The sequence below is a fragment of the Polistes fuscatus genome, unplaced genomic scaffold (genome assembly GCF_010416935.1).
Source record: "Polistes fuscatus isolate 324 unplaced genomic scaffold, CU_Pfus_HIC Scaffold3, whole genome shotgun sequence".
Taxonomy (NCBI): Eukaryota; Metazoa; Arthropoda; class Insecta; order Hymenoptera; family Vespidae; genus Polistes; species Polistes fuscatus.
This window is the reverse complement of record NW_025113107.1, coordinates 16,098,016-16,121,100: the sequence shown is the minus strand read 5'-3', so window position 1 is coordinate 16,121,100 and position 23,085 is coordinate 16,098,016. Positions and strand designations below refer to the sequence as shown.

At 27.7% G+C, this 23,085-nt stretch overlaps 6 protein-coding genes across 11 annotated transcripts; 5 read left to right on the top strand and 1 right to left on the bottom strand.

The window, feature by feature from the left end:
* The first annotated feature begins 741 nt into the window (after positions 1-741).
* LOC122519776 (probable serine/threonine-protein kinase clkA) lies at positions 742-3,868 on the top strand. Of its 2 annotated transcripts, none has more exons than XM_043639462.1 (4): positions 742-837; positions 1,012-1,133; positions 1,257-1,433; positions 1,516-3,868. In XM_043639462.1, the coding sequence occupies exons 2-4, from the start codon at positions 1,031-1,033 to the stop codon at positions 3,807-3,809; spliced, it is 2,574 nt and encodes an 857-aa protein (XP_043495397.1). In that variant the 5' UTR covers positions 742-837; positions 1,012-1,030; the 3' UTR covers positions 3,810-3,868. The 2 variants fall into 2 exon arrangements, with proteins under 2 accessions (XP_043495397.1, XP_043495396.1); XM_043639461.1 differs by having other exon boundaries at positions 1,257-1,439.
* Positions 3,869-4,525: 657 nt separating this feature from the next.
* Positions 4,526-6,542, top strand: LOC122519337 (E3 ubiquitin-protein ligase RNF4-like). The gene is made up of 3 exons (XM_043638717.1): positions 4,526-4,931; positions 5,540-5,709; positions 5,846-6,542. Exons 2-3 carry the CDS (start codon positions 5,558-5,560, stop codon positions 6,246-6,248), a joined length of 555 nt encoding a protein of 184 aa, XP_043494652.1. The 5' UTR covers positions 4,526-4,931; positions 5,540-5,557; the 3' UTR covers positions 6,249-6,542.
* Positions 6,543-6,803: 261 nt separating this feature from the next.
* LOC122519790 (E3 ubiquitin-protein ligase MARCHF8-like) lies at positions 6,804-10,189 on the top strand. 5 transcript variants are annotated; one of them, XM_043639489.1, is made up of 6 exons: positions 6,804-7,317; positions 8,177-8,476; positions 8,718-8,809; positions 8,941-9,121; positions 9,245-9,510; positions 9,615-10,189. In XM_043639489.1, exons 2-6 carry the CDS (start codon positions 8,360-8,362, stop codon positions 9,874-9,876), a joined length of 918 nt encoding a protein of 305 aa, XP_043495424.1. In that variant the 5' UTR covers positions 6,804-7,317; positions 8,177-8,359; the 3' UTR covers positions 9,877-10,189. The 5 variants fall into 5 exon arrangements, with proteins under 5 accessions (XP_043495424.1, XP_043495423.1, XP_043495422.1 ...); XM_043639488.1 differs by having other exon boundaries at positions 6,804-7,391; XM_043639487.1 differs by having other exon boundaries at positions 6,804-7,535.
* Positions 10,190-10,866: 677 nt separating this feature from the next.
* LOC122519610 (ATP-dependent RNA helicase WM6) lies at positions 10,867-16,337 on the top strand. The gene is made up of 11 exons (XM_043639187.1): positions 10,867-10,959; positions 11,662-11,879; positions 12,276-12,496; positions 12,783-12,966; positions 13,055-13,173; positions 14,928-15,059; positions 15,142-15,288; positions 15,360-15,497; positions 15,595-15,712; positions 15,820-15,871; positions 15,957-16,337. The coding sequence occupies exons 2-10, from the start codon at positions 11,678-11,680 to the stop codon at positions 15,831-15,833; spliced, it is 1,275 nt and encodes a 424-aa protein (XP_043495122.1). The 5' UTR covers positions 10,867-10,959; positions 11,662-11,677; the 3' UTR covers positions 15,834-15,871; positions 15,957-16,337.
* Positions 16,338-16,835: 498 nt separating this feature from the next.
* LOC122519609 (U6 snRNA-associated Sm-like protein LSm4) lies at positions 16,836-18,656 on the bottom strand. Its single transcript, XM_043639186.1, has 5 exons — positions 18,536-18,656; positions 18,417-18,458; positions 18,242-18,340; positions 17,805-17,982; positions 16,836-17,729 (listed from the first exon to the last, which is right to left on the bottom strand). Exons 1-5 carry the CDS (start codon positions 18,536-18,538, stop codon positions 17,632-17,634), a joined length of 420 nt encoding a protein of 139 aa, XP_043495121.1. The 5' UTR covers positions 18,539-18,656; the 3' UTR covers positions 16,836-17,631.
* Positions 18,657-18,878: 222 nt separating this feature from the next.
* On the top strand, positions 18,879-20,438 carry LOC122519269 (GTPase Era, mitochondrial). The gene is made up of 3 exons (XM_043638617.1): positions 18,879-19,235; positions 19,559-19,993; positions 20,065-20,438. The coding sequence occupies exons 1-3, from the start codon at positions 19,005-19,007 to the stop codon at positions 20,416-20,418; spliced, it is 1,020 nt and encodes a 339-aa protein (XP_043494552.1). The 5' UTR covers positions 18,879-19,004; the 3' UTR covers positions 20,419-20,438.
* Positions 20,439-23,085: the final 2,647 nt, after the last annotated feature.

Sequence of the window (23,085 nt, the reverse complement as noted above, 5' to 3'; positions counted from 1 at the left end):
TTCTTCTTCTATTTTCATCTATTTTTTACCCTATCTTTATCTTACCTCCACACTTCTTCATTCAACACCCTTCCAGGAAACGTCTACCGGATGGATTGCGAAATCCCAACCCACGTCGCAACACACGGGAAGTTCGATGTTCCGTGCTCGTTAAGATTCAACTCGTCGCAAGACTTTGTATTTCTAATATCTTAAAGAGATAAATCCCCTTACAGCGTTCCTCCCTCCCTCCCTCCCTTCCGTCTTTCCGTCTTTCCTTCCTTCCTTCCTTCCTTCAATCTCCATTTTGCAAAATTTCATTTGCAAGATCGAGCCTTCAAATTTTAATTATATATACATTTTGGAAATGATAAGACTAAAAGCGCAAGTTTTTTCGCTGACAATACTGACCCTATGTTATATTTTTCTACGTTAGAAGTTTTCAATATTAATTTGATTTTTTCAAAATTTTGTCGACAATTTTTATTCGAAAAGAATATTATTTTTATCATTTTTTTTATTTCTCCTATGTTTTATATGTAAATACTCGTGCATTGTTTTATTCTACTTTCTCAAAAAAAAATAAACAATTTTTAAAAGTGAACTAGTGTCGCCATCTTACAAGAGAAATAGAAATTCGAAGAATGAATTGTTGCGAGTTGCAGTACTCTGTCGATAATTATCATACGATGATCGATAAAACAGAAATCTATCAAAGAAACTTTTTATTTTTACCAATAGATGGCAATTGCTACTAGCGTAGAAAAACGATTCTTCGTTAAGGACATAGAATCATAACAACACAATAATTAATATTTTTTTTTCTATCCGTATTAATAGTGAAAAAATAAATATACGGTAACGAATTTATTTATTATTTTAAGTATATCTGAAATATAATTTTTGCGTAAAGAATTTTGATTAAAATTTCTTATTAACCTTATAACCTTTCATTTTACTAACGTCAAATTTATATGATACATGTTTATAACAATATGATATTAATATATAATAATAATTTTTTTACTTAAGATCACAAATATACTGAGATATGGCTAAGAGAAAAAGTATCAACAAACGTCTATCTAGATACAGTCAAAGATCCAGTGCAGGATCTGGCTTTCTGGATCCAAATTCAGAAATAATTGGAGAAGGTAAATACTTTGTAAACTGATACATTTAATAAAATAGATAAAATGTTCTTCTTCTATTTATTACTGTTTTCTTTATGCGTACAATCATTTATCTTAAACCATTTAAATTATTTTTCATTTTAGAAGAACCTTTTTGGTGGAATAAGTTGTCGAACATTAGCAAATCGCATTCAAAAGAATACAGTGCATCTAATGAAACAAGCAAGTATTTACAGGCCGATTCACAGATTAAATCAATGAGTGGAAATCATGAATGGTGGAAAGTACTACAAACATCGGATTCTTCGCAGAGTGAAGAAGGCATAAGTAAAATATAAATAAATTAAGATAAGAAAATATAATGTTACAATATTATTTTAACTTTAATACTCTATTCATGTAGAAGCTGCTCAACATGAGATTCAAAATAAATATATTACATCTGATACGGATGAAGAGGGAACCGATCTACTATTGCGAAAAAGAAAAATTCGAATACGTAAAAGACCTAACAAAAACATAAGTAATATATTTAAAAATGCTTTGAATGATTCGAAAAGTTCAGAGTCATCCGAATCAAATTTGCCAAAAAATCCTATTACAAAGCATACGAATGATACACCACCTAGTAAAAAATCATTACAAGAATTAGATCATACAGAAAAACAAACAATTATTAGTAATAAAAGCATTGATCAAAGTGATATCACAAATGAAATCTTAAAACCTAAGCACAATATTTTTAGGAAAAAATTAAGAAAAAAGAGTTACAATGCGTTTGAAAATCTATTCGAAGCAGATAATGATTCAGATAATAAATCAGGAAAAATTGAAACATCCTCTACAAATTCTTCTGCTAAATTAATGGACAAAAAGAACACGTCGAAAAAAAATGTTTTGGACAAATCGAAAGAAGAAAAATCAAAACTGTCTTCTTCGGGAGCAACTGAACTTGAAAAATCCATCGCAAATCCGGAAACTTTAAATTATAACGATAATGATTTAATTCCTCAAAATCGTAGTAATTCTAGCTTTAGTCTTTTAAGTAGCAGTGAGAAGAGTACTCATTTACAATTAATACCTGAACTTATACATGATCATTCAAATAAAAGTGCATCCAAAAATATTTCTACAAATAAAAGTGCATCCAAAAATATTTCTACAAATAAAAGTGCATCCAAAAATATTTCTACAAATAAAAAAGAATCTTCTATAGTAGAAAAAATTGCAGATTTAACAATGCATTCTACCACTTCTACAATAGTTCGTAATTCTGCCCCAAATGAAACAATTGAAAGTCGCAAAACTGGAAATAAAAACGAAGCGTCGTTAGCAAGTGTGAGACATATGAATACTCCGAATAAAAGTAAAATGGAGAATAGTATAAATTTAAGAAAAAACATCAACGCATCGCAACGTGAAAGTATGAATGAAGGAAATTTGGGAGCCGGAATTACTGACAAGAGTGATAAGTTTGAAACAATATCTACCAACATGGCATCAAAAAATGTTACCAATTTATCTAATTCTAGATCTACCGAAATCAATAATATTGAAACAAAAAGAATTTCATCCAGTATTATATCGTTCGAGTCAAACATAAAAAATAGCACGCGCGGTCGAAGTTTCACAAAAAATAATTCGATGAATATTACTAAAAAAGGTGTTATTTCTTCAGAAAATCAAATGCATACAATAAACAGTGATAATAATTCATTGCACACAGACAATGTAATAGAAGATACAAGTAAAAATAAAACATTAAAAAGAAACATATCTACATTACAGAAAACAAGTATTCACAATATTTCTGACAAGAATGAAGAAAATCTATCGAAAGCTAATAATAAAACGTTAATAAAAGACTTAGATACGAATGCAATTAGCTTGAAACAAACATCTTTAAGAACAATGGATGTTGCCGATAATTCTGACGACGAACAAAATGCAAACTACATAGATTATCCTAATCGTAAAACATCAGATATAATTAATACCGATCACCAGAAAAAGATTAATGAATACTTTACTTCAACGACTTCCAAATTAGTTTCTCCGATCAATGCAAAACAATCTAAGCATCTTCAAACTCTGAGTAATACTAAGGAAAATGAAAAAATCAAGAAAAAGAAAGAAGTAGCTAAGAAACCGATGATACATATTAGTAAGCTCCTCGATACGCAATTTGCCACAGAAAAAAATCCGTCATTAAAAAAGAAGCAAGTATTAGAAAAAATACAAGAGCTCCGAAATATGAAAACAAAAAAATCAGAAACAAAGAAAATTGTTGATAAAGCTTATATAGTTAACGGAAAAGTGTATAAAAGACCGAAACTTCCACGTCCACAATCTTGGGTGACCAATCGTCTTTATCAATTCCTTTGGAAAATAATGAAACCAAAATACGAATTATTTGCAAGAGTGCGTTCTGAAAAATTTGTGAAAGAACTATCCGATGTTGTATCCATTATTATTAAGACAAAAAAGTACAAAGACTATGAAACTCTATTAAATAATTTAATGGAAAACATGGCTACTGAAGGGATTATTCGTACAGCCAATGATTTTTATAATTTCTGTTACGATTATCTTCCTTATGATTTTCGTGTTAAAGTAGTACCTATGATATTACCTGGTAAAGGTAGGAATATACCGTATGATCCAAAAACCCTGAATGAACCAATACTTAAGAATTAAACTAATTTATTATGATTATGCATAGAGTTAAATGAAAAAAAATGTTAATAATATAATATCATTAGTATAACATATATTGTATTATTCTAAAGTACATATTTGTAATTTTGTTTTCTTATATATAATATTAATTTTCTAATTTTTTATATAATAAAATATCTATTTTCAAATATTAATACTAACCTATCCTATTATTTTATCACCTAATATATAATTCTATTTACACCTAATCCTCTTCTGACATTCTTAACAATATTACTACCTATGAATAGAAAAAATTCGAAAAGATTTATTACTAAACAAGACTCAATGAACAATAACAATCACCAATAAAATTTAAATAAAAATGTTATAAAAATAAACATATAATTGTACATATTAAACAAATACCAAAAATTTGTTAACACTTATACACAAACACGTATATTAATACATTCAGAAACAAAAACTACATTACTCGACTACGATAAAACAGAGACCAACTTTAAATATTACAAACGTGTGTTCAACAAGGCGTCTTTACATATTATGATAGAGAATGCAACCAATTAAATGTTACCATTGTAAAACAACTTTGAAGATGGTAACAGGAATGAATATTCCTCCCCCTAGCTAGTAATAAACTAGATACTATACATAGAGGACATTAATCCCCACACGTAGATGGCGTGACCTACCGAAATTACTATATAAAACAATTAATAACTGTTGGCAACTCTTATTAACGACTTTGCTTTAACAATAAGTGCAAAAAGGAGAAATTAACATTTAAATACAATAATAACGACAATAATATATAAACATCAGCCAAGTAAGATAAAGTTTATAGTAAGGGAAGTTAATATAAAATGCATTTTTAAAAAAAACTTCGTGGTGCCTTCGTTCCCCTCAAAGTATTTCTGTTATAAATGTGATTAATCCCACAAATAAATCAAAGTTGGTCGAAGTAACCTTTAAATCAAAAAGACTACTAGTTAGTATAATAAACGGCAAAAACGAAAACGTATATGCTGCCATTTAAATCCTCCAATCTTATTATCAGTTAAGGACAATTTAAAATTGACCGTTAGTAGAGATTATTCAAACCTAACTAATCAAATTTAAGTGAAGTTAATAATAAAGGTAAATAATAACAAAAATTAATTTTTATAAAATAATATTAGTATTATTTTTATCGTATAGAGTATATATTTATCGTTTCTAATCTCTTGATTATATTGTATATATATATATGCTTTAATCGTGTAACTGCTTTTTTTTTGATCAACTAAATTTGGAATTTACAGTTGTGTTATTGTTCATTGAAAATAATAAAATAATACGTTTAAATATATATCTTTATGATAAATTTACAATTAATATCAGATATAATGTACATATAGTTCCTCTTTAACGATTTCTTAATAAATAATTTACTAAAAGAACACCTTTTAATACGTATACGTTTAAGTATATATTTTGTTTACGTTTATCTAAAAAAAAGAGAAATACTAATCGTTATTAAATTAACATTTTGTTAATATGTAAGTTTTATATTTCAATAAAGAGTTAGAGTATATTATTCATATAATTACTTTTAAAAAAATATCAAGTATTGAATTATTATATTCTTACTGATCAGTGATACCTAATATAAATTTTATATTGTCATTTCATTTATTATTCAACAGTCATAACATTACTTTTTTTGTTAAATAATCTTATATAATTTTAATTTTAATTATTTTCAGAGATTTATACTGTTTAAAATGGCATCAACTAGAAATAACAGAATAACTTCTCACGAAGTAGGAGAGATTATTGACTTTATTGATTTAACAGATGAAACATGCTATCATGGACCTCAATCATATAGATTTAGATTAAACGAAGAGCAGACATCATTAGTCGCAACTGTTATGTAAATATTTTTTCTTTTCCGCAATAAAATATATATTTGTAAATATTAGTTAGTAAAGTAATTATGCAAAACATCATTTTAAAAATTTTACTTTGTTATTATTTTTAATGAATTAATTTCTTATTTATTTTGTTAGTGATACTTTAACTGCGACTATATCACTTACTACATCTAATAATCATACTAATAGAAGAAGGAGTAGAAATGGTAATAGAAGACAAACAGCAGCTTCCAACAGAAATAGAACTAATACTAATGCGAATGTAATTGAAGAACCAGAAGAAATTTATCTAGATGATACTACTTCACTTAGCAGCAGTGGTCCTTGGTGTATTAATGACTCTTATACTCTTGAACCTACTACGTTAACTTGTGCTATATGCCTTGAAGAATTAAAAACCAAATGCAAACCCACGACAACAAGTTGTGGACATGTATTTTGTGAAAAATGTTTGTTAAAAGTACTTAATGAAAAAAAAAAATGCCCTACATGTCAATCAAAAATCACTAAAAAGTCGTGTATAAGGCTTTACTTTTAATTAAATTATTAATTATTTAAGATTATTTAACGTGAAAACAAAGTTTGATAATTACATTGAAAAATTTGACTTCGTTCTAATTATTCTTTCTTTATATTTTGTAGTAACTATTTTTTTCTTTATGTAACATAAAAACAATATTTTATAATTACACTGAAGAACTTGATTTCGTTTCAATTATTCTTTCTTATATTTTAAAGTAAATATTTTGTCTATATGATTATCTTTTCTCAATTGTAATATTTTGAAAACAAGCCTTAAATAAACGTAAGAATAATTCTTTTCATTTCTTCATATACTGATTAAGATTGTTTTTGTTTTTTTTTTCATTTGATGAATATAAAATAATTATAGTTATTGTCTTATATTTACTTTTTTATAAGATCAGAATACGATTTCAAGAAAATTTAATGAGTATATTTTCATTTATAACTTACGTAAATTATAGTTCATATATAAGCTACTTATTTGTTATATTTATTATTCATTAGTCATACAAAATTTTGTTGGTGTTGAGCTCATTATTAAGGAAATTTATTTTAATACTTTTACGATAACAGGAATCTAGTTACTTTACATAAAATGCAATTGACATATTTGAAAACATGAATATGCATATATGCCAATATTACAAATATTGTATGTATATGAGATCTCGTGTACAGCTACTGTAATTGCCCAACGTATGTCAATTGCATTTTATGTAGAGCAACGAAGCAAAAGAAAAAATATTGTAAATATAGAGTTAATCATTTAAGATTTAAAAAGTTTCACAAATTCAATAGATTGTGTTGAAATTTATATTTCGCGCGTTACAATCTCTACGTCCGAAATGTAAACCATTGATTGGAGTATTCAACATTCGATGTCCACTCGGGAAAGTGGATTGGTTAATTCTATTTAAGCCACGCCTACTTCAGTGTTATGACAGCGCATGATAAAAATGAAGTATAAACTTTGTCAAAGAGAAAAACTAGGAATTTGCCATGCAGTCGGTATTCGGTTTTATGTTAAACATTGACGCGGTTCGAGAAGTGCGTTCAAAAAGTGAACGGTGATAAATATACATGTAAATAAACAAATAATTTCGTATAAAGGAATTTAGATTGAAGAACGTTAATTAATCCACTGCATCGAAATCAAGTATATACAGCACTCACTACGCCGTGTCATTGACTTGGAACGAAGTGTCAAAATCGCTCGAGTCCATCTTCATCTTTGCCGACATTTAACCATAACAAAAATCATCGGCCCGTCCATTCGTAGTAACATATGTAACAGAGAAAAGTTTAGTTGATTTGGAAATTCGACTTTTCGTTCTACCATTATATATATATGTATATATTTATGCACATATATACATATTAAAAAATAACTGTTTTCATAACGATTGACAAAGGAATGAGAAGATGTATGTGACGCCAGTGCTGTGTTTTCTTTTTGCTATGATATTGCATATAACAAGTACCTCTTTGCAGTATTATCTTTACAAAAACATCGGATTTACTCTCTTGATAATATTATCGAAATTCGTTTAACGTATTAGTTTACTTAAATATTGTGATATAGATAAAATAAAAAACAAATTATGATAGCTATCGGTGTATCGCGATTGTTATTGAATGCATTAAGAACATATTAATTATCTCGTAAAAAAGTAGTTTATATTAATGTGATATTTTGACATCGAGTAATTATTATTAGACCATATCAATGGCTGATTTGTACATTACATAAACAAATGATATATAATAATAAATTTTTCTATTATATTAATTTCATGTCAAAGAAGATTTCTCTTAAGTGAAAAATAACATTAAATGCAATACATTTATTTAATTCTTGTTCATTATCTGATTAAAATCTAAAGATTATTTTTGTACATTATCTATAAGTGACAATACTAAAAATCAAAAATATGATTCTAGGTTGGTTTCCATATATTCCAATTAAATACAACATAAAGATACAAACAGTGTTGTTTAATACCATTCACTTCTCGGAATATATTTCATCATGACATTACACAAAGAGTGCAAAACAACATTCAAAAAGATGTATCAGATAAAAGTCTTTTTTCACTGATCACAACATATTGAGATTGGAGAGTGATGCCTATTCATCAGATCAATGTTAATCCGCCTGACTGGCAACCACCTTTATCTCTTGGTCCTTCCACAAATAATAGTCCTGCTGGAGGAGAAGGACTACCAGAATGGACTCCACGAGTATGTTAATTTTTATTAAAAATATAAGTAATAATGATAAAAAGTATGTATATATGAACCACTCATTTGCCAAATCGATTAACTCCATGTAACAAAATGTGGACAAAATTTATTATGGAAATTTATTTTAATTATAAAAACTTAAGCATCAATTGAGAGTGTTTTATCATTAAAATTTACATAAAATAAAAATTCTAATATTGTACTATAGATTGTATTATATGTATTATTTTTCTTTTAGGAATCAGCATATGCCACCGTTGTCACAATTATACCAGAGCATTGTCATTCATCTGTAAGCACATTATCTTCAAGCAATCATGATATTTGTCGGTAGGTATATTATATCAGAATTAATTTTTCTTTCTATTTACACGCACTCGCATATAAAAATTAATAATACATATATGTATTAATATTTTAATAATAACTGTCTTTTTATCGATATATTAATTTTGATTTAGAATCTGCCATTGCGAGGGTGAAGAAGGTGCTCCATTGTTAGCACCATGTTATTGCAGTGGTAGCTTACGCTATGTACACCAAGCATGTCTACAACAATGGATAAAAGCATCAGATACTCGTGCTTGTGAATTATGCAAATTCACGTTTGTCATGCATGCTAAAACAAAACCATTTTATGAGGTAACAATCTTAAACATTGATATATTGTTGTAGCAATAAATTTAATCTATCATTAAATAATTAATATAATTATCAACATGTGTGATTATTTTTTATTTGATTTATAATTTCTTTTTTTTTTAGTGGGAAAAATTAGAAATGTCTGCTTTGGAAGTGCGTAAATTATGGTTAACAGTGATTTTCCACGGATTAGCTGCACTTTGTGTAGCTTGGTCCTTATACGTACTTGTCGAACGTTCGGTGGAGGAAGCTCGACGTGGATTTTTAGACTGGTCCTTTTGGACTAAACTAATTGTTGTTGTAATAGGTTCTACTGGAGGTATAGTTTTTATGTATATTCAATTCAGGACATATATTACATTATGCAGAAAGTGGCGAGCATTTAACAGGTACATTTTATTAATATTTTATCCGTGAATGATTTACTTTAATGTTTATTAATGTCAAGATCAATATATATGTCGCTAAGACATTTATTTTCTTTACTGCATAGAGTGATATTTATTCAAAATGCTCCGGAGAAAGTGGTGCTTCCTCCTTCACCTACAGATTCTTTAAGAGAAATGTCATTGCCTCTAAAGGATCCAACTGCCTCCATGCCAGAGCTCAATCGTACCCTATTGCCCCGTACTATAGATCCTCCATGTGCCTCACAGATGGTAAAACCAGAATGTGTTGCATCTTCGCAGAGACATGATGCCCAATTGAAACTTTATGTCTTTGATAAATTGTCTTCTTCCGAAGACAATCTATAATAAACTGAAAAATGATAAACGAATGCTAACTACATAAATGTAATTGGCCAAGTTTAATTTACATATAAATGAATGGGTGAAGTGGTGATTTTAGAATATATTACGATTTCGAAAATTGAAATTCCCTTTTCGAAACCGACAAGTATCCGCCCCTGTGAAGCACCTTTATTTGGAACTTAGTACTTCAGTGCTTAAATTGAGAATGGGATAGCTGAAAGTGTTCGGTTAAAATGCTGACATTTTTCTTCGACGATTGTGTACATAATTATTGTATCTGTGATGTTATTAAATAAACTTTACCATATTTAAACAATATGACTACTCCTGTCTCCTTTTTACAAATTTTCATTGATAAGTAATTATAACTATATATAGAGATTATAACTATCTATGTGAATGTTCTATAAAAAAATAATTATATATTATACAATAAAATAGCGCATGCATAAAAGTAACAAAAATAAATATTCTTGTGTTAGATACTACAATTAGATCTAATTTGTGAAATATTTCATTTTCTATATTATTACTACAGTAAATATTTAATAATTATAATAATAGTAGCATATTAAAATTCATAAATTTGTATATTCTGACAATATATAAGTATCTGATTTATTTTGATCAATATATCTATTAATTATAAAATTAGAAAACACGTAGCCGTGTTACGCAATAAAGAAATACGAAATCAAAAATAATTCTCATATAATAATATCGCAAGCAACATGATTTCTTAGCTCTCATCACGTGAAGTTTGCTACGTATGAAAACCCTGTTTTTAAAATGAAAAATATAAAGAATTTGGAAATAGAAAAAATAAAAAAATAATAAATTTGTAAGAAGCATTATATCGATATAAAATTTAAAATATCAACTATAAATATATTTATTCAATCTTCAAATTTAATTGACGCTATTGTTCAGATTAATGCAATAAATGCTCAACAGAGTGCATTGACGATGCAACACTAGCGCTCATATAAACAACGACCAAACAATAAAAACCTTTCTACAGGACTTGGTCTTCCTACTTTCGGGCATTGTATGACCGACGTTTGAACTGTTAACTCTTATTGTGAGGTAAGTCGGCTAAACGTAATCCAAATAATTTAAACAAATAAAAAGCAATCGCTATATAAATTATATCAATTCATGAAATAAAATATTTGAGCTTTTATTTAAAATCAATCATTTATTTTATATAGTTCTATTATATCAAGAAAATTAACATCATAAATTCTACCGCGAGGCAAACGACGCCACAAAAGAACGCGTGCTAAAATAACCAGTCTACTTTTGTTTTATTTCATTTTATTTGACTTTTTATATATAGCAAAACTTTCATTTTTATTAAAAGCGTACAATTAATTTATTTTTTACGCGATGGTTAGTTTATTTTTGTTACTTTAACTGAACAAAAATGTTTTATATTAACAAGATGGCGGTTGCCATTACGTGTACAATTCCATTGAAAATCGTTAATACTATCACTATATATATATAATAATAATAATAATAATTATTATTATTATTATTATTATTATGTATATATATATATATATATATATATATATATATATATTTAATATTAAATATTTTTTTTATTTATAATATCCTAAACATTTTGATATCATAAAATATACTTATTAATGAATATTACATTAGCTTAAAATAAGTTTTGAAGGAGTTCAATTTTTAAATATTTTATCTAAACTCATAAACTCTAATATCTTCAATTATATCAATTGCATTAAGATAAAATAATTTTATCATTATCTTTAGATTTTAGCATTCTAATATGGCTGATAATGACGATCTTTTGGATTATGAAGATGAGGAACAAACTGAACAAGTAGTTGATGGAAGTGGAGATGTTCCAGCTAAGAAAGAAGTTAAAGGCACATATGTGTCTATTCACAGTAGTGGTTTCAGAGATTTTCTTCTTAAACCAGAAATATTAAGAGCTATTGTTGATTGTGGATTTGAACATCCTTCTGAAGGTAGTTAATACATTTTATATGAATAACATTGCTTAAATGTTAATGGGTGTTTTCTCTTATTAAATTACCAGAAAATTCGTATTGATTTTTCAGAATATTTTAAAGGCAAAACTTTTATGTATCTGTTACCATTAATATGTACGATTTAGTTAATTCATTTTTTTTTAAACAATTCTGATATATTCAAACATGCTCAGTTGCTATCTATTGAAAATTGGCACAAACTTTCCGGAAAATCCAATACCATTTAATTATTTGACAATATAATGTGATGATATTTGATAGGGACAACAGATTAATGTAATGAATGATTTATCATATCTGAACCAATGTAAGATTGTTTTTATTCATTATTATACAATTGAACGCATTTGTAAACTATAAATGTTTTTACAGTACAACATGAATGTATTCCTCAAGCTGTACTCGGTATGGATATTCTATGTCAAGCAAAATCTGGTATGGGAAAAACTGCTGTATTTGTATTAGCCACATTACAACAATTAGAATTAACGGAGAACCAAGTCTATGTCTTGGTAATGTGCCACACAAGAGAGCTTGCTTTCCAAATTAGCAAGGAATATGAGAGGTTCAGCAAATATATGCCTTATGTAAAGGTATGTTAGAAAATATTTTGTTAATTAATAATATTAAAAAAAATAAAACAATCATATTTTGCCACTCAACTGATAAAAAATTGAATATTTAATTTCTAAATGAAGAATCTTCAAATGATGTAAAGCACATCTTAGTAATAATGATGACACTATTTCACCACTACCCACTACTGATGAAGATTCTTTGAAATTATATTTTGTAACTTCATAAATAATCACAATCTTAGATTAAATTAATTTCTTGTCCATAGAAATACAATAATGTATCTTCAATTTTCAAAAATAGGTAGCAGTGTTCTTTGGTGGATTACCGATTCAAAAAGATGAAGAAGTTTTAAAGAATACTTGCCCACATATTGTAGTAGGCACTCCAGGACGTATTCTTGCCCTTGTTCGAAATAAAAAGTTAAACCTTAAACATTTGAAACACTTCATACTTGATGAATGTGACAAAATGTTGGAATTGTTAGGTAAACTAAAAAAACGTTTGATTATTTTTGCTTTTCTCGTTCTCATGCTTAGTTATATGAATAACTTTTGTCTTATTTTTAATTATAGATATGCGCAGAGATGTACAGGAGATATTCAGGAGCACACCACATGGTAAACAAGTCATGATGTTCAGCGCTACGCTATCCAAAGACATCCGTCCTGTCTGCAAGAAATTTATGCAAGATGTAATTACACCTTCCTCTTCACTTCGATCTTCAATTGCTTCTACTTCGTTGGCCTTATATTCACACCCAGGACAAAGATCAAACTGCGTTACAAATATCGTTGAAGGCGCACCCGCGGGTTAGGCTAGTTAAACATCAATCGGAAGAAATGATAAAAGAATTCAGTATTGAAAAAGCCCCTCAATATCTCTTGACGTCAGTACACTCATAATCTACAATATGAGCGTAACAACTTCACGCTCCAATGTTCTGTTGTTTCCTGCTCAACAAATGTCTACGTATTTTAAAGGGTAGAACCCTTTTCGTACTTCCCTCTTAAGTCGATCAAGACAGCTCAAAAGCACTTTAAAAAAAAAGCCCGGTTTAGTTCTGATGTCATTTAAAAATTCTTTAACCTTATGCTACGCATTCAAATTATTGATCTATAAAATATTTTTTGTCTATAAAAGTCAGAGGAAAACAATAGGGAATAATAGGATGGGTGGAGGGAGATACTCAGCATCAAATAAGGGTGGATCGCTAGGGAGGGTGAAAGTTTCTTACAAATATTAGAGCTGCATTGAAAATAATTAAAAACTAAATACATAAATAAAAATTGGGTGGGGGGCGAAGAAGACATCAAGACAACCTGAAGAGAGAAGAACGCAAGAAAGAAGATGCAAGAGGATTTGTGGGAATGGGGTTTAGTTAGGAACAAACAACAACTACTGCGTAGCATATGATATATTCGTGGTCATATAATCATTAAAAAAATAATTTGTCTTGTCTCGCGAGAGGGTGAAGTTCTGTACGCGTTTAATCTCATATTCTGGGGTTATATCGGAATACGATCGATTGATAGGACTAACAAAACTACCTACAATGGAAGTGTCAATCATTGACCGTGATGAGAAGTCAGAGAAATCTCGTATATCATGATTTATGAGCATACTCTTTATTTCACGACTGTGAACATAACTCCTTGTATAAGTCGCGATGTTAGAAAATATCGAAGGCTTTGGGCTTTATGATATATGAAAATGCTCACAATCAAATAATCAAGGCCAATTCTGGGCATCTTTTCAATGTACCAGAAATTTGGCAGAAGAGGTTTGGCATCGAGTGGCCAGCGGATATGGCTGTGAACACATTCATGGGTGCGCCATCTTAGTTCTCTTGGGGTGACTGCTTGCTGAGTTTTCATTGTTGGCACTACCCAGAGGTGGAAGTCGCCGAACCGTATGTAACCAATATGCATAATCTGAACAACGAAGTGTGCAGATCTTGGAACTTAAAAAATGAAAGTCTCATGAGGCTTTCATGTACTGTGTCTTTTTTTCTAAATAATGATAGGAAGAAAACAAACTTCTCCATTGAGGGAAAAAAAAATTCCACTTACACTATATATCTACTCGTGCTTCATAGAATTTTGTTTTAAGAAAACATTTATCCGATCGTTCATTTAATATTTGATAAACACAGGTTTTGTTTCGTATTTCAAACATTCTAAATGCATAGAAACAAATTATGTTATCTTCTCTGTCTTTTATTTATTTTCTTTATAAATTATTTTGTTTTTGTTAACGAACCGATTACTCCTTATATTTTGTTTTAATTTTTCAAAATGAAGGTATGAAATAATTAAAGAAAAATAAAACAAGAAATAATTTGATGATAATGTTAAAAAATTAATCGTTATAGAGTCTGAAATTAATTCAGGCATTTTAATCATTAAAATGGGATAAAATTAATTTACAAAACTATTCTTTGCGCAGCCCATGGAAGTCTATGTTGATGATGAAGCGAAGCTAACATTACATGGCCTCCAACAACATTACGTGAAACTTAAAGAAAACGAGAAAAACAAGAAGCTTTTCGAATTATTAGATGTACTTGAATTCAATCAGGTTTGTCTATGGAAATAATATTCTGCATATGTGCAAATTATTTTTTATGTACAAAATCAATTAATATTTAATTACATTATAGGTTGTAATATTCGTTAAATCGGTGCAAAGATGCATGGCTCTGGCACAACTACTCACAGAACAAAATTTTCCTGCTATTGGAATTCATAGAGGAATGACCCAAGAAGAACGTTTATCAAGATACCAACAATTCAAAGATTTTCAAAAAGTATGTTATTTAATCATCATCTCTATATCGTGAGATATTCTTTTTAATAAGAAAAATTATTCTCTTTATAGCGAATTTTAGTAGCTACTAATTTATTTGGACGAGGGATGGATATTGAACGTGTTAATATCGTATTTAATTATGACATGCCCGAAGATTCTGATACGTACCTTCACAGAGTAGCGCGAGCAGGACGTTTTGGTACAAAGGTAAAATACATATATTTATTTGTGTTTACTTTAAAAAAATGTATCGATTTGTTTTATATTATTATAATGTAATCATTTATTTCGTTACTTTTTATAGGGTCTTGCCATCACGTTAGTAAGCGATGAAAATGATGCCAAAATATTAAATGATGTACAGGAAAGATTTGACGTAAACATTACAGAATTGCCAGATGAAATAGATCTTGCATCATATAGTAAGTGTCATGAATATATCTACATATTTTTTTAGATATTTATACATCGTAAAAATAATATGTATTATATATACATTTATATTAATGTAATTGTGTTAATATTACAGTTGAAGGACGATAAATTAGATCTCGATGCAAATCAAGTTTAAGCTTTATTAGGTATGTGTTATTATAATCAATAAGTTAGATATTTATTTTAAGAATAAGATCTTATAATGATGTGTGATTGTAATTTTCTATTTAGATTTCATATAGTAAAACTTCTTACTATTACTGTAGAGTCAAGAACAATTACTCAAATGAGTAGACTAAACAGGGATAAAAGTATATACTTTTTGCAATGTATCTGGATCATTGTGACACTCAAGATTTATTTATAATACACAATTTATTTTTCTTGATAAACCAAAAGTTTGATATACTATACGTATAAGTGTATAATTGCACTATCATAAATGTTTTTTTTTTAAATCACACAATAAAATATCCAAATGTTGGTAAATATCATCGTAATTTTATTATATGTTTAAATATTAAATATTATGTATAGTAGCTATAATAATCACGTAAGTTTAATCACTAATAGATGTAAATGATACAAATAAATTTGTTTTCTTTTTTAAAAGGCTTCAGTTTTATTATATTAAACTTGCCTGTCAATTAACGAAGAAAACATATTTTAAACGTTTTGTGAAAAGAAAAGATTATAATTAATAAATTTTATAAATAATTAAGCTAATAATTATTGCAATTTATAACCGTGTTAGTACTATTAGTTTATAAACAATTCAATTACCAAATTGAGATTTACTTTAAAACAGAAATAGTACAAATTAAATATGAACAAATTGTATTTGAAAGTAGTATGAATTCGTTTATTCATAGATTTTGATATTTAAAGGTTTGAATTTAATTTATTTAAAAAATATTGTCAAACGTGAATAAATTCGTGTAATATTTTTAAAACTACGAACTTATAAAATATTGATATATAATAATAATAAATAAAATTATTAAAGAAAGAGTAAAAAGTGTTTTTTAGTTACAAATAAACCTGCCACTTTCTAAATTACCAAGTTATTAAAAAAAAACAAATATAATAATGCAATTAACTAACATATCATTTCATTGATATTTCAATTTTATTTCTCCTTTATAACTTACAAGTTATAAAGGATATACAACTCAATTCATTTTCATCGCTTGTGTAAACTATATCTAGACTTCTCAACAAGTGTAATTTGTAAATGTGCTATGCAGACAATTGCGAGAAAATCGAGTTTGAAAAATTAAAATAATTTAAGTCTTGTTTATATACTCTATGTTTCATTTTCCCAAGAAGTTAGTGGTTAAACAGATAAACGTTTCTAGATATTACTTTTCTATTACGCTTGTACTTCATATTTTGTCCATATTTGAATATAATATTTAAATACAAAGAATTAATTTTTTATTAATAAAACTTTCCCAAACTTCTAATAGTGAAATTTAATCGTTTTCATTTGTAAACGGCTCATATTGCATAAAAGCATAAATATTTAGAATTAATATTACAAAAGAGGAAATAACAGTTTCTACAATATATTTTTGGTTGTTTTCTGAGTTGTAATAAAATCTAACATGATAAATAAGCAGTTCATTTGTCAAATCGATTAACTTCATGAAACAACAAAAAGCAGAGAAAATTTATAAAGTTATATACATCGTTATATCATTTATTGTTTAATAGCGGTACAAAAAGTTATTGCTTAATAGTGTTAAACTCATTATTAATAAAAATAAATGTGAAATATGAAAAATTAAGCATCAATTAAATGCTTCGTTATTAAAATATAATTAAATTCTACAAGTGAAATTAATCGTTTTGACCAACAAATGGCTCAAATAAAAATCAATTGTAAAATAAAAGAAACCCATTATTATTTAATACGTGGTTTATTTTGAGCTTTATTTCCCCCTTGATTACCACTTCCCCGACCCAATGGGGCAGAACCTCTACCACCACGTCCAAAAGTACCTAAACCAATATATTTGTTTAATATTACATTTATGAATATAAATAATTAAATGTTCACTTAATAGATCATTATACCTCTACCACCTCCTCTTCCTCTCTGATTTTGTCCTCTTCCTTTCATTTCCCCACGTCCCCTTGATTTCATTTGTACATCTTCTTTAACCATATCTATTACTTCATCTGGTATTCTGAGATATTTAATAGTACTACCACGAATATAACATTCTGGCATTCTCCAAAATTTGTCACCGTCCTATTATATACGTTTTATTATATATATTTTAATTATAACATAAAAAATATACATGACACAAGAAAATGTTAGAAATAGATTCCTCGTATGCAGAGAAAAAGCAAGAAGTTATGTTAATATTGGTCTGAAAATGTTCGATTTCTAAATTATATAACTTTCAAGTGTGATCTTAATTTATTCTGAAATACGATGAGCATTATTGTTACACCTTATACACAATGAAAAATAAATTATTGTTATTTCAAAATATTCGTCTTACCCTAGATGTACAAATGACTTCTCTAAGATTTATATTCATCCAATTATCACAACTAACTAAATGGCCGTTGTAAGTTTCTCCATTTTTTAATTCAACTAACTATAAAAAAATTATAATATTTAGTAAAATATATCATTTATAACAAATTTGTTATTTGAAGAGGTTATAGCATTACCATAGGATGGTTTTGTGCAGTTCTTAATAACGATAATGGTAACTGGAAATAAATTATTATTGAATTATTTTAACGTATTTATATAATAAATAATAATTAATTAAACAATACGAATTTACCATGATTAAACGATAAATATTACTCTCCCGCCTTTTTATATTATTATTAGCGAGTAAATATAATAATACTTTGTTGATCCCATGAGTGTTGAAATGACAATAAGCCAGGTTATAAAAAGAACATGGCGAATACGCAATAGAAATTTACATTGATACAATAATTAAAATAATATATATAATATATCATAAAATATGAAATTTATTATAATTTCTCATTGAAGATCTAACATGTAATATATTTATTTTTTATAACTTTGATCATAGTGTAAAATATTTTATGTAAAGATATATGAAATATAAAAATACATATAGAAATCAACCCATAGTTTTATAGAACTAACTTCTAGTGACTAAACTCACTACAAATTATAACAGATTTGTTGTGTTTATTGAAAGGACCAGTATTTATTTTTACCATTTTATTGGTATTTTTTATTGATATTATTGTTTTTCAGCGTATGATAAAATTATGTTATGTATTATTCAAAAGCGTATAATACAAAAAACATACTGTCTAACACGACAGTTTACTTTAAAGGCTATTTTTTGTCAACAAAACCAATCTGAAGAACATATATTAACACCTGAAACCAATTTTACATCTATACGAAGAGAAAACCCTTCATTTCTAAGAATTGCAATAATTGGTGCACCAAATGCTGGAAAAAGCACCCTTATAAATAGCCTTGTAAATAGATCTGTAAGTACTTATAATTATTGTTAACCCTTTGCAGTCCAAATAACTCCACATTATCTTAAGTGTTTTATTTTAATTGTACTTAAGAAAACAGTTGTTTGATAAAAACTAATATAAATAATTATTTTTATACTATTATATTAAAAATATTATATTGGAAGTTATTGTTTACATTGAACAGACATGTGCGTTGTTTGTCCAAAAAGAGTTAACCTAGTAATTAAAAAATATTGAGTCTCATTCACTAAATGAGTACAAAGTATTAAGAGTACGTAGTCATAGACGTTATAAAACATCATAGTTAATAGTAAGAAATTATGTTACAGATATGTCCTACTTCGTCAAAAGTCCATACAACCCAAACAAAATGTGACGCAGTATATTCATCAGAAAATACACAACTTGTTTTTGTTGATACTCCTGGCCTTGTAACAAAACATGAACAAAATAGATATAAATTAAGTAGCAGCTTTCAGGATGACCCAAAGGCCTCCGCTAACATAGCAGATATTATTGGAGTTGTACACGATGTATCGAACAGGAATACTAGAAATAAGTTACATAGCAACATTCTTGATTTATTGAAATCTCTACAATCTGAAATACCTACGATACTAATTATAAACAAAATTGATAAAATAAAAAATAAACATACACTATTGGAGACTATTAGAATACTAACAAATAAAAATTCTTGGCCAAATTTCTCTGATGTATTTTTAATATCTGCACTAAATTCTGATGGTATAAATAATTTAAAAGTATGTATATATTAAATATTTAATTAATTTTCATTATGCTTTTTTATACTTAACACTATTATCTATTACAGGAGTATTTAATGTATTCTGCAAAATCTCAACATTGGCAATATAACGAAGAAACTTATACAGATCAATCAATAGAAACAATCGTAAAACAAACAGTACGTGCTAAACTATTGGACTTTCTCCCTAATGAAATTCCTTACATGTCACATTTGACATTAGAATATTTGCAAAAATCTTCAGAAGGAGGAATAACTGCTTCTGTTACAGTAGAAAATTCTACTAAAAAAAGGACTTCCATTATAATTGGTAAAAATGCTGAACGTATTAAACTTATTGCACAAGCATGTGAAAAAGAACTACAGTATGCGCTTCGAGCACCTGTAAAATTACTAATATGTAGTAAAACAAAAAAATAAACCTAATATTTCTTTTCTTATGTTTGTTTTTATGATGTAAATTATTTGTACAAAAATTCTTCTAATTGTAAGTTCTTATGGATTAATGTATATATGTTTATACATTTTATAATTATTAAATGTATTTAGTATATTATGAAATAAAAATATGGTAGTAATTGATTTACTTTTTGGATTCAGAATGGGGCTATATGTCTTGAGTGTATTAATAGAATAAAAATATAATAATTTTAATAATAAAAATTAAACCGTCAAAGTATGCACCTTCGTAGCGAATCATTACATAAACACGTAATCAATTCGATCCCAGACAATATTCGGCTTTGAATATCTCTGCAACTATGCACTTTCCATAAAAAAAAAGTTAGAAATACATTTTTTAATAAATTGATTTAATTTTAAGCTAAAATGCAGTTATATTAAAATATAGAATTTTAAATAATTATATTTAATTTTTAGTGTATAAACATGCGTGTGTGCCTTCAGAAATGCATTTTTACATATATTTCAAAAAGTAGCCATTTAAGGCGTTCAAATGGAAGAAAATCCCCAAAATTTGTAGTTAAATCCAACGATGATCACCTGTAACAAGAAAAAAACTATATTAATCATACAATCAAGTGACACAATAGCCTGACATATAAATCGTCCAATTCGCAGATGCACTTTTCAATTGAATTCTATATTTATTTTTATTAAATCTTTATTTACCGTGTTGCAAGAAAATTAAATTTAAAAGCGCGATTTTAAATTATAAAATGTAATAATAAAGAAATAGGAAAAGTTAAAATATTAAGTTACTAATAAAAATAATATCTATCAATTATTATAAAATACTTTTAAACTTTACGTTATAAATATATAAAAATAAATAGCAAATTAAATAAAATACGATTACAGTGAAAAATCTTAAAGGTGAAACAAGAAAAGAGAAATTACTGGAATATTTACCGAACGTTATTTAAGCTTTAAAATTTAATAATACAAAAATATAAATATTTCTGATTCTAACTAAACACATATGCATCTTTTTGACGATTTTGAGGGACACAAATTTGGTGTCCCAAGGAGATGGAATGGTCCATCATCTCCAATTACAACTACAAATTAATGACGAGCAAGAAAATACATATATAATAAAATATAAAATATGACTAGAGAGCTATTCTCGAAAAGTTCTAACTTGCTGTTGAACCTTTGAAAATAACCCAATAGCCTCAATAGTAGTTGCCCTCTTCAGCCACATTTAAGTGGGGGCCTCTTCGGCATTAGCCTCTTCGGCATTTAGCCTCTTCTTTCTTCATGCCCTAAACTCTGCTGTGAGGCTTTTTCTAAACGCATTTTATAATACATTTCTTGAACAATCGCAGACCAAAAAAATCCACAAGTCCTACAATTACATTTACTCGAATGCCTCAACAGATATTTGATCTAATCGATGAACCTATTATTAACACTTTGCATTTAAAAAATTAAATAATATCAAACAAAAGCAGAAACTTTGTCATACACATCTTATGGTCTTACTTTTATACTCGACTACTTTTATCTTTTATCTTTACTCTACTTTGTATTTACTATACATATATAACAAATGAAGTATTCAGTAGGAATTACTAAAGAGCAAAGCGTTAATATACTTAATATTAAGTAAGTATCCAACGTATTCAGTTATCTTCACTTTTTCGAAAAAAAATTAATTTTTAAGAAAATGCAAAGACTTTTGAATCGTTCGATATTGATTTATATTTCGCGGTACAGAGTATCAGCAATATATGGAAAAAATAAAAGAAATATTTAAGTGATAAATGAATCTAAAGTTTGCTGAAACTTTGTATAATATCCGGAGAAGAAATTTTGTTCACTCCTGAGTGAAAATTACAATCGCGTGACTTCTCCGGTCCTACCTACTTACAAATTAAATAAACGTTCACACCTAAGTATGCTACCTGTTTGTATATTGGCAATATCTAAAAAGATCAATCATACGTACATACCCACCCACTCACTCCACGATTCTCTCACATACCACCAGGGTGCAAAAGCCTAAACTAGAGAGCATGCCCCGGGGCACCTCCGACACCCTAGTTCAAACGCGTGTTTTCTAAACTTATGGGAGTACGTACCAATGCTGTAATCGTCTGTCAAGGCTAGTGATTATTGCAAAAATGACTAATGCAAAAATACAAGTATACACTAGTATATATTGCATACTAGTTATATACGAGTATATCATAGTTTCCACAAATAAATGCGGTAACTCTACTATTCAAAACGATTTTATTACAAAAAAAAAAGTAGAAAAATTTAATATAAATATAAAAATATAGAAAAACTCGTATTTGTCATATCACACGTGATATGTAGAAGTAGTGTTCTCAGTATTAAATGATGTATTAATTAAAAAATATCGCGAAACGATGTACAAAACACTTTACCTAATACGCACACACAGGTGTAAAGTACATCGTGCAATCACTAGCACAATGACAGCCGCCAATAGGGGAAAAACTTAAAACTAAACCTATACTGACCGTTTCTCACCCATACGAGTAGCACCTGGGCACACGTATAGATGAGAACGCAGAAAGTACAGGGGGGAGAAACGGGAGATTAGTATATTAGAAGCTGAAAATCCTGATCTAAAAAACATGATTAACATATATA

Excerpts from the sequence above, each read along its gene's own strand:
- LOC122519776 (XM_043639461.1), top strand. The coding sequence starts at position 1,031 with ATGGCTAAGAGAAAAAGTATCAACAAACGTCTATCTAGATACAGTCAA. Across the intron at positions 1,134-1,256 it reads TTCAGAAATAATTGGAGAAG|AAGAACCTTTTTGGTGGAAT; the intron begins GTAAATACTTTG and ends TTTTCATTTTAG. Across the intron at positions 1,440-1,515 it reads GCAGAGTGAAGAAGGCATAA|AAGCTGCTCAACATGAGATT; the intron begins GTAAAATATAAA and ends CTATTCATGTAG.
- LOC122519337 (XM_043638717.1), top strand. The coding sequence starts at position 5,558 with ATGGCATCAACTAGAAATAACAGAATAACTTCTCACGAAGTAGGAGAG. Across the intron at positions 5,710-5,845 it reads TCATTAGTCGCAACTGTTAT|TGATACTTTAACTGCGACTA; the intron begins GTAAATATTTTT and ends TTATTTTGTTAG.
- LOC122519790 (XM_043639489.1), top strand. The coding sequence starts at position 8,360 with ATGCCTATTCATCAGATCAATGTTAATCCGCCTGACTGGCAACCACCT. Across the intron at positions 8,477-8,717 it reads TACCAGAATGGACTCCACGA|GAATCAGCATATGCCACCGT; the intron begins GTATGTTAATTT and ends TTTTTCTTTTAG. Across the intron at positions 9,122-9,244 it reads AAACAAAACCATTTTATGAG|TGGGAAAAATTAGAAATGTC; the intron begins GTAACAATCTTA and ends TTTTTTTTTTAG.
- LOC122519610 (XM_043639187.1), top strand. The coding sequence starts at position 11,678 with ATGGCTGATAATGACGATCTTTTGGATTATGAAGATGAGGAACAAACT. Across the intron at positions 12,497-12,782 it reads AATATATGCCTTATGTAAAG|GTAGCAGTGTTCTTTGGTGG; the intron begins GTATGTTAGAAA and ends TTTCAAAAATAG. Across the intron at positions 12,967-13,054 it reads CAAAATGTTGGAATTGTTAG|ATATGCGCAGAGATGTACAG; the intron begins GTAAACTAAAAA and ends TTTTAATTATAG.
- LOC122519609 (XM_043639186.1), bottom strand. Across the intron at positions 18,341-18,416 it reads CTGCACAAAACCATCCTATG|TTAGTTGAATTAAAAAATGG; the intron begins GTAATGCTATAA and ends ATTTTTTTATAG. Across the intron at positions 17,730-17,804 it reads AGGAAGAGGAGGTGGTAGAG|GTACTTTTGGACGTGGTGGT; the intron begins GTATAATGATCT and ends ATATTGGTTTAG.
- LOC122519269 (XM_043638617.1), top strand. The coding sequence starts at position 19,005 with ATGTTATGTATTATTCAAAAGCGTATAATACAAAAAACATACTGTCTA. Across the intron at positions 19,236-19,558 it reads ATAGCCTTGTAAATAGATCT|ATATGTCCTACTTCGTCAAA; the intron begins GTAAGTACTTAT and ends ATTATGTTACAG. Across the intron at positions 19,994-20,064 it reads ATGGTATAAATAATTTAAAA|GAGTATTTAATGTATTCTGC; the intron begins GTATGTATATAT and ends TATCTATTACAG.